General features: G+C 36.9%; 1 protein-coding gene across 1 annotated transcript; it reads left to right on the top strand.

Annotated features, from left to right (window-relative positions):
- Nucleotides 1-3,715: 3,715 nt before the first annotated feature.
- LOC113271478 (ribonuclease TUDOR 1-like) lies at nt 3,716-9,875 on the top strand. The gene is made up of 16 exons (XM_026521358.1): nt 3,716-3,950; nt 4,504-4,691; nt 5,123-5,197; nt 5,294-5,515; nt 5,782-5,988; nt 6,098-6,313; nt 6,393-6,500; nt 6,679-6,849; nt 6,942-7,139; nt 7,258-7,617; nt 7,702-7,932; nt 8,029-8,214; nt 8,302-8,379; nt 8,469-8,663; nt 8,892-9,269; nt 9,362-9,875. The coding sequence occupies exons 2-16, from the start codon at nt 4,536-4,538 to the stop codon at nt 9,554-9,556; spliced, it is 2,976 nt and encodes a 991-aa protein (XP_026377143.1). The 5' UTR covers nt 3,716-3,950; nt 4,504-4,535; the 3' UTR covers nt 9,557-9,875.

A 9,875-nucleotide genomic window follows, 5' to 3' on the forward strand; every position in this document is an offset into this window, starting at 1 on the left:
GAATCACATGCTAATTAACTGTATACAAGCCCACGAAGGCTAACCTTGTAAACTAAAACGTATTATTCAGTCTAACTTGATCAATAACAATTATCTTTTCTCTGTTGTCTCTCTAACTTTCCATTAGAATTCAATCGTGTTAACTGTCTATAGAGTACCTAATAAACCTAACTGAACAACAAACTAAGTAGTCAACCAACAAAGATCAGTAATTAGATTAAGTCAAGAGATAGAACTTAATTAGTAATCGGATCGATATCTTGTGTAGATACGTATTCCGTTAACATTCACAGAATCATAAACACACATCTTCAATTTTCACTCTCAACTTCTTGACAATTCACTATTTTCTAATTTTATGTAATATGACAGTTCAGGGTTGTAAATCTACATTAGTTGAAGATGAAAGCTTTTGCAGGAATTATATTTTTGTTACACAGGATAATATCAATGTTGCACGACAACAAGTCACTTTGTGGGAAAACACATTTTAGAAATTTCAAGAATAAACAATGAACTGCAATAATTGTGACACAAATAAGTAATATAGTCAATTCGTCTTAATCAATTTGGAAGTAACCTTGTAAGTTCTTGTTATAATAGAAGGCAATCGAAGCCGAACGAATAACGAAAACGATGTTGATGTGGAAAAAAAATGTTGTGGTAATTTGGCGCCACAAAAATGGAAAAGATTTCAAACAAAAAAGTTGATTATTGTAGTGTTGCCAAATTATAATCCACACTTGTTACCTGTTTTTAATTAAGTTAAGTTTAATTTTCTAATTCTCAATTTCACTTAATTCAATATAAGGTTTAATTAAATGTAAGTCTAAGTAATGATAAACTAAAAATAAAATATAATCTTCAACTTTATTTCTTATTAATTAGTTCTAAATTTCGAATTAATTTATAATATTGTGCTTTATCTTACACGATATAAACTAGACAATAATAACTAAGGATAAAGACTTCATTAAAATTATCAAATTATATACTCTTGATTTCACGCAACTTCCAGTAAATTGACTCCTGATTGGAGTATTCTTAATTTTTGTGACTTGTATTTTAGTTAGCTTTTGAATTTGCATTGTCTCGAATTCTTGTTTGCCTTTTAGCTGCAGATCTAATTTGGTTAATATCAAAAATTTGAAGATTTCTTTGCTTTTTACCTATTTTTTTATAATTATCACGTATCTTGCTAACATCACCTTCAGGTAGTACTCCAAGATAATTCAAGTTAGGTTGTACATTCAGCCATTTAATTTTTTTGAAATTTGGGTTGTAAAATTTGTGGTGTAAGATTTAGTTTGAAATTTACAAATTTATAGGCAATATAAAAAGAGAAGTTGGAGGTAGATTTTCTACCGAGCAATGGAATCTCTATCGCCAGAGGTCAACTCTCTATGACTGGCGGCGTAATCTCCACTACTCGATTGAGACTTGGTCGTTCAATAAACTTTTCACAGTAGCGCAGTGAATTTGCTAGACCACCTGACATGATAAATGGATAATATACTCTTCACAGTAGGATCCAGCCCAAAAGATAAACCTTTACGAAAATACTTTATACCTCCAAATTGTTGCCCCCAAGTTTTGCCCCTGCGACGTGTTATCGCATTAGTGACCCAATCTAACACTAATGAACGATAGCTAAATTGGGGCCTACTTCAATTAATTTGGGCCTTTGTTACAGGATAAAAGAAAGATTATTAAGAGATGAAACTACCAAATTACCCTTCATCAATTACTAATACTACAAACGTGTCCCCATTAAATCCTAATAATAAAACTAAAACTAAAAACTAAAATCAAAATCATAACTAAAATCAAAATCATAAAACTAAAAACTTAAATCAAAATTAGAATCAAATTTATTTCCATCTCCATCTCCAACCGATTCTTCTTCTCTTCTTCTCCCCCAATACGAACCATCTTCGATTATCATAGAAACAGATGAAATGGCACGTATCAAGTATTTTTTTTAGCAACCCAACCCCCTAAATTAGGTTTTAGCAACATGCAATCACTCAAAATTCGATTTTTTTCTAAATCAAAGTGTTTTGAGTCTATTAGAATCGGTTTACGTCAATGTACTTATGAACAGATATTATTTAGAAATGGATTTTGTTCATGCCCACAAAGACCGATTATACTGAATGTGTATTCTGGTTGGAAATATTGAACCAGAATCGGTCTATGTTAATGTCCACGTAGCCCAATTCTGGTATGGAAGAGAACCATTTTTTTCTATATATTTTTTTGGCTAGAATCTGATTACATGTATGTCCACATAATCCGATTGTACAACCTTTGATTTCTTAACTGCCATGCCCACAATCGGATTATTTAAGGGTCCGCATAAACCGGTTGTTATTGATGTTCCCCAAAATCGGTAGATATGGTATACCTACACAAAACGATTGTGGTTGATGTTCATCCCCAAAATCGATTTATGTGAGCATGAACATCCACGGATTCTGGACGAGTTTTTTCAAAAAATAAAAAGAAACCACATTTTGATGAGGAATCAAGATTGGTTCATTTCTAATTTAATTTGATTAAACTAATTAATCAAGGATAAATAAACCATTTTTAGAAATAATTGGATAAGGGGTGTGATTTCTTACTTTTCAATGATTTTTCTTCGTCCTGTAGTGGAGGCTCAAATTAATTGGAATAGGCCCCAATTTAGCCACGTAATAAACCCATGCTCCAGAAGAACATTTGAGGGTATGGCCGTATGGGCGGGGTATGCAGCAGGGTCGAAACATTTGGGCATGCTTATGGTAGTTACAGATGGTCTTATGTTCAGCTTTTTAACCATTTATTAGGTGGCTTGGTAGTTGGTAGTTTAGGCAGGGTTAGAACTAGGTGGCTTGGTGGTTGGTAGTTCAGGCAGGGTTAAAATTCAAAAGTACACCTTCCATCTCGTCTTACAAGCAACTTTGAGTGTGTCAGAAACCAATTTCTTACTTTTTAGTCTTGTGGTAATACGACGGAGTAGATTACAGTTATGTATGTACTTTATTTAATTCTTTTTCATGGTAAAAGAAAGATTCACATTTTTCATTTCCAAATTTGGATGCTATTTTATTTCAAAATCACATTAATATATACAGTAGTTTCTCCACTTAAAATGTTAATTTTCCAGCTATTGTCCTATATAGCTTAATCAATCATGTCTTGATGTTGACAAAGATCCTAAAGAATTTCATACTGTATTATGTAAAATCCCACGACTGGTCATTGTAGTGGATAATACGTGCATAGATTATTAGTTCATGTATATTATAAATAATCAGTATCGAATTCAGTCCATGCACCATAATTTTAAGTGCACAATACGTGCATTATTTTATACAAGCATCTCCCCTTTGACAAAAACAAATTTTTGAAGGAAAAAATAAATTTCACCAAAGTTTGACGTGGTTGCAAATTAATTAGCACAAAAATACAGAAAGATTGTCTTTCCTAAATTTCTCCGCCAATCCGTAATAATTACTACTGAACTTGCCTTTCTGCAAAACCTCGGCCATCTTTGGCTTTACTGCATGGATGACCCAAACCAAACAAGGTTCTTATCCTCCCCGACCATAGTTCGAGTAAAAATCGGAAAGTACAAAATAAAATTCCATTAAGAGTAAATATTTTTGAAAGAGAGGGTGATATTTAAAGATCCCGTTATATATTTCTTAAAAAAGCCAAAAAAGATCGTTTCTCTATCTTAAATTCATTCACCAGTAACTTATTTTACATCCTCAATAGAGAACAGAGAGAAGAAGAGGACATAGGTAGATAGATTCTCTCTCCCTCTTTTCTATCGTTGTACCTCATTAGATATACAGCTCTCGTTTTCACCCAGATACGTTCCTAGATTTCTCTCTCTGTTTCTCGTCAATTTTACCACGAACAAAAAACATCACGGATCAAGGTTTCTGATTCGGATCGAGGTTAGATCTCCTGATTCCTCTGTTTTTCTTTCTTTTTTTGATTTCGATTGATCGTTTTTTTAACAAATCGAAGCTCAGATCTGTCAAAAGAATTGATTGCATTCGATATCGCTTTCTGATGTGATTTTTTGATTTTCTTTTTCTTCATTGATTGAATAAGGTTAGATCTATTAATTAACGTTTTTGATTTGATATTTTCTACGTAGAAGGAAGAAGATTGATTCATCTCGAGATTGATTTAAATTCGTTTAGTCTATCAAAACTGTTCTTCGTGATTTTCGTGTTTCGCAAGGGATATTTGATTTGTATTCGTACAGAAATCATCTCTTTGATTAAAGATTTTAGCTCATGATATTAATTAATCGGAGAACTATCTTTTGTTTATTCTCTCTGTTTTTTTTTTTGTTTTGGTAAAATTGACTTTGACTTTGAGATCTGATAGAGTAATGCTCTGTTTTGTTAATCCTTCATGTTTTTATTGAGTTAGTAGTAATGCAGTAATGTATGCACAGTTTCGTAATTAATTGGATTTGTATCTTCAATTTTCGTGCAGAGTTTTGGTGTTATTATTATTAGCTGTTGAACATGGCATCGACAGCAGCTGCATCATCATCAGGATGGCTGAGAGGAAAAGTCAAAGCTGTTACTTCTGGTGACTGTTTGGTCATTATGGGAAATACTAAGGCGGAGATCCCACCTGAAAAGACTATCACATTGTCATCTCTCATGGCTCCACGATTGGTGAGTTACTTTCCCATATTGTGATGTCCAACATTGGCTAGAATATGTGGTAGCAATATGGATGCATGATTACTCTGGGGTTTTCTTTTACATTAGTAGTGAATACATGATTACGGCTATTGTAATTTGTTGGAGGCTGCTTTGCTACACAAATTAGATCACATGCAATAAGAATTTGCTTGCTGGGATAGCTTAAAAGTTAAAAACTTTGGGAAGTATTTTTAAATAGTTGAATTTGATAGGTTTTAGAAAACTGTCAGAACCACTTTTATTTATAAATGGTCTGGGTATAGACCATATCACTGATGGGAATATAACTGACCTAGTTAGTGTAGGCTCTTAAATAGTTCAAAGTTTCTGGCACAATTTTCCTTGCAGTTCTATTATACATGCGCTTACAGCTGATTCCGTTCTGTTTCGTCATACTTTAGGCTCGAAGAGGTGGTGTCGACGAGCCTTTTGCATGGGAAAGCAGAGAGTTTTTGAGGAAGCTCTGCATTGGAAAGGTAGTGTCTTGGTTTAACTGCAAACTGTTGATTTGAACTGTCGTCCTGGTTTTCTTGCCATCCTAATCTAATTATATACTTTATTGGTTGATGCAGGAAGTTACCTTTAGAGTGGATTACACTGTACCATCCATAGGGAGGGAATTTGGTTCAGTTTTCCTTGGTGATAAGAATCTTGCATTGCTGGTTGTTGCCGAAGGATGGGCAAAGGTTAGAGAACAGGGCAACAACCAAAAAGGGGAAGCTAGCCCTTATTTGACCGAACTTCTTCGCCTTGAAGAGCAAGCTAAGACGCAAGGTTTAGGTCGCTGGAGCAAGGCAAGTTTATTTTCTATTTTTATTTTTCTTCTTTTTCTTTGTCAACACATCAATGTAAAAGAAAAAGTGACATTGCCATAGTGTTGAGAGCCTTATACAATAATGCATATTCACTTTCCAGCATTTGATGACGTATAACTTTTGTAATATTAAATTATCCCTGTGTGTATGCCAACTATCTAATAGATTAAGATTAATGTGAGAGCATTGGGTGTGCGTCTAATTTTCTACATTATATTGATTAGTTGCTGTAATCTGCTCTGCAGGAACCTGGTGCCTCTGAGGCTGCAATTAGGGACTTACCTCCATCTGCTATTGGAGATCCTAGTAACTTGGATGCTATGGCCCTATTGGCTGCAAACAAGGGAAAGCCTATGCAAGGAATTGTGGAGCAAGTTCGTGATGGAAGTACTGTCCGTGTTTACTTGCTTCCAGAATTCCAGTTTGTTCAAGTTTTTGTTGCCGGAATTCAGGTATTAACCATGCTTAATCGCTAGCTCTATACTGCTCTGCTCTGCTTTCATCCTGGTGTTGTTTCTTACCACTTACGCTGCTAACTTAATTTATCTTTTTGGTTTTCAGTCACCATCCATGGGAAGACGAGCACCAGTAGAAACGGTTGCTGAACCCGAAGCAGCTTCTACTAATGAAGCAAACGGAGATGCTTCTGCTGAACCCCGACCTCTAACAACAGCACAAAGACTTGCAGCCTCTTCAGCCTCTTCTAATGAAGTAGCTCCAGATCCGTTTGGAAGGGAAGCAAAGCACTTTACGGAGACTCGTGTTTTGCACAGAGACGTGAGTTCATTATCTTTGTGACTTATGTGTCAGCGTCTTATTTACTTTTTTGGTCTGATCTTTATGTTTCGACTTGCAGGTGCGTATTGTCTTGGAGGGTGTTGACAAGTTCAGCAATCTAATTGGATCCGTGTACTATCCTGATGGTGATTCAGCAAAGGATTTGGCTTTGGAGCTTGTAGAACATGTAACTTGTTTCTGTCACCTTGTGTTTATATCTGTTAGTTCCGTTCGCAACATTGCTTAGCATGGAGCTAATCCTCTATTTGCAAATGAATTCATTTTAATACTGGCAGTATTTTTAGTCTCGTGCATGAAGAATACATACTGAATAATGTTCTCTTGTATTTTTTCTCCCCACCTAGGGTTTGGCTAAATTTGTGGAGTGGAGTGCCAATATGATGGAGGAGGATGCTAAGCGAACATTGAAGACTGCTGAACTTAAAGCAAAGAAGGATCGTTTAAGAATCTGGACTAACTACATTCCACCAGTTACAAATTCAAAAGCAATTCATGACCAGAATTTCACTGGAAAGGTTAGTGTTCAACCTAATGCTTTCAGGAAGAGTACTACCTGCTCATTGTATTGTCTCATACTCGTGTGCCTTTGATCATTTGGCGTCTTCAGGTGGTAGAAGTTGTGAGCGGAGACTGTATCATAGTAGCTGATGATGCTGTACCGTTTGGTAGCCCATTAGCAGAACGGCGCGTCAATCTCTCGAGTATCAGATCTCCAAAGCTAGGCAATCCTCGTCGGGATGAAAAACCAGCTCCTTATGCCCGTGAAGCTAGGGAATTCCTGCGTACTCGCCTTATCGGCCGTCAGGTTTGTTGCAATATTCTTCCCAATTTATTCCACTTTTTAGGTGCTCGGTAAATTTATTCTATGCATCAGATTTTGATATTTTTTACAGTGGTTCATTCTTTGCTAATTGGCTTTTCAGGTGAATGTTTCTATGGAGTACTCTAGAAAGGTTGGCACGGTTGACGGACCTGTGCCAGCAGCTGCGGCAGCAGACTCCAGGGTAATGGATTTTGGATCGGTCTTTCTGGTGTCTTCATCAAAGGTTGACAGTGATGATGCATCCCCTGCTCCAGCTACGGGCAACCAACCAGCAGGGACTAACATCGGTGAACTGGTTATAGCTCGTGGCTTTGGGACTGTTATCCGACACAGAGACTTTGAGGAAAGGTCAAACTATTATGACTCACTATTGGCCGCTGAATCGCGTGCCATTGCTGGGAAGAAAGGAATCCATTCTGCCAGGGATCCTCCAGTGATGCACATTACAGACTTGATGACGGTCAGATATTGATCCACCTTTGCCCCATGTTTTCTCTTATCATCATGGTTTGCTTGCTCATAGTATTTTTGATTTTCCTCTCAGACTTCTGCAAAGAAAGCCAAAGATTTCTTACCATTCTTGCAAAGAAGTAGAAAGCTGCCTGCTGTTGTGGATTATGTTCTTAGCGGGCACCGGTTTAAGTTGCTCATTCCTAAGGAGACTTGTAGCATCGCGTTTGCATTATCTGGAGTTAGATGCCCTGGTCGCGATGAGCCTTATTCACAGGAGGCCATTGCCTTGATGAGAAGGAAGATTCTTCAAAGGGATGTAGAGGTATGTGCTGTTTCCTTTCCCTGCATTTACTCAAAGCTTCTTTCACACACCTTTCTCTAGCTAACTCGTAGTTTTGTTTTTGTTCTATTAATGCAGGTTGAAGTAGAAACTTGCGATAGAACTGGAACGTTTTTGGGTTCTTTATGGGAGGGTAAGACCAACATGGCTGTGGCACTTCTAGAAGCTGGTTTAGCAAAGCTATCTTCCTTCGGTGCTGACAGGATTCCAGACTTCCACCTCCTTACACGAGCTGAGCAGGCCGCAAAGAGTCAGAAATTGAAAGTATGTAAAGATCCCTGAAAATTATGTATATTTTCCATCCTCGAAGAACTTAGTTTTGATATTTTTTCTATTTTGTTTTGTTCCTAGATATGGGAGAACTATGTTGAGGGGCAAGAAGTTGCGAATGGTTCAACTGCTGGAAACAGAAAGCAGGAAGTTCTTGAGGTGCTTGGGCAAACTACATCTTATAATTGTTCAACTGCTTTCATATGAATTTTATTTTTTGAGCAAGAACTGCCTTTTTCTGTGTTCAGGTTGAAGTCACAGAAGTTTTGGGCGGTGGAAAGTTTTATGTTCAAGCAACCAAGGATCAGAAGGTGTCCTCTATCCAACAGAAGCTTGCTTCATTGAACATTCAAGAAGCACCTCTTATTGGTTCTTTTAATCCAAAGAAGGGCGATATTGTTCTTGCTCAGTTCAGTGCCGACAATTCTTGGAATCGTGCTATGGTAAGAATCACAAGCTAAACTTGGCAAAACAAAAAACATAGGTTCATTTTTTTAAGTTTATAGTTTCCAAATGTAGGCTTTCATAATTGCTGATTTCTTGGGTAAAACCTTTCGAGGGTTGAATACGTATTTTTTGCGAGGAAATTTCAGCTTAGGTTTGTTTAGTTTTGAATCGATTTATTCACCATCAATTTTGATCACTAACTTTCATGCTTAATTTAAATCTAGATCGTCAACACTCCCCGAGGACCTGTTGAATCACCCACAGATAGCTTTGAGGTCTTTTATATTGACTATGGTAATCAAGAAGTTGTTCCTTACAGCCGGTTACGGACTATTGAACCATCAATGGCCGCTGCACCTGGACTTGCTCAATTATGCAGCCTTGCTTTCATCAAGGTCCCAAGCCTAGAGGATGACTATGGTCAAGAAGCAGCCGAATATTTGAGTGATTGGACCATAAATAGTTCCAAAAAGCTCAAGGCTATGATTGAAGATAGGGATACTTCAGGTGGGAAATTAAAAGGGCAAGGAACCGGGAGTGTGCTTATTGTTACCTTAGTTGATGTGGAAACAGAGTCCAGCATCAATGCGGCTATGCTCCAGGTTCAAATATTCACATTTTTAACCTTTTTGTCTTCTTTTGTCTCGTCGTTGTATGATTTCTTACTGAGGTTTACCTTAATGTATGAATACAGGAAGGACTTGCTAGGTTAGAGAAGAGGAACAAGTGGGACAGAAGAGAAAGGCAGACAGCCTTAGATCAGTTGGAAGAATTCCAGGAAAAAGCAAAGAAAGAGAGGCTGAATATTTGGTGTTACGGACATGTTGAATCGGATGATGAGGACTCAGGTCCTCCAGTTGCTAAGAAAACTGGTGGCCGCCGGCCCTGAAGTACAACTCAAGCAAATGGTTTGATAAGTTGTATACACACAAAAAGAGAAACTTGTGGTTAGGAACGGTTTTAGAACATAAACTGTTTGAAGAGAACTATCTTGTTTTTGGTTCAGAAGTCTTTTGTTTCTCCTTTTTTTTTGTTTTTAGTTTCATAGACACTAGGCAAAAGGTTAAAATATTTAAATTAAGATATCTAATTTACAATAAGGCATATTAACTTCCCGCCTGCTATCTCCTTGATTGTAAGAGTCATCAGCAAGAATTTTCGTATCATAGCAGAAATTTTAATAACCTTTTGTATCGTTGTTGTGCTGT

This window comes from Papaver somniferum, chromosome 4 (assembly GCF_003573695.1).
Source record: "Papaver somniferum cultivar HN1 chromosome 4, ASM357369v1, whole genome shotgun sequence".
Classification (NCBI taxonomy): domain Eukaryota; kingdom Viridiplantae; phylum Streptophyta; class Magnoliopsida; order Ranunculales; family Papaveraceae; genus Papaver; species Papaver somniferum.

Bases quoted from the DNA above. Each gene is read 5' to 3' on its own strand.
- LOC113271478 (XM_026521358.1), top strand. From the start codon at position 4,536: ATGGCATCGACAGCAGCTGCATCATCATCAGGATGGCTGAGAGGAAAA. The intron at 4,692-5,122 runs GTGAGTTACTTT...GTCATACTTTAG, and splicing joins CTCTCATGGCTCCACGATTG to GCTCGAAGAGGTGGTGTCGA. The intron at 5,989-6,097 runs GTATTAACCATG...TTTGGTTTTCAG, and splicing joins TTTTTGTTGCCGGAATTCAG to TCACCATCCATGGGAAGACG.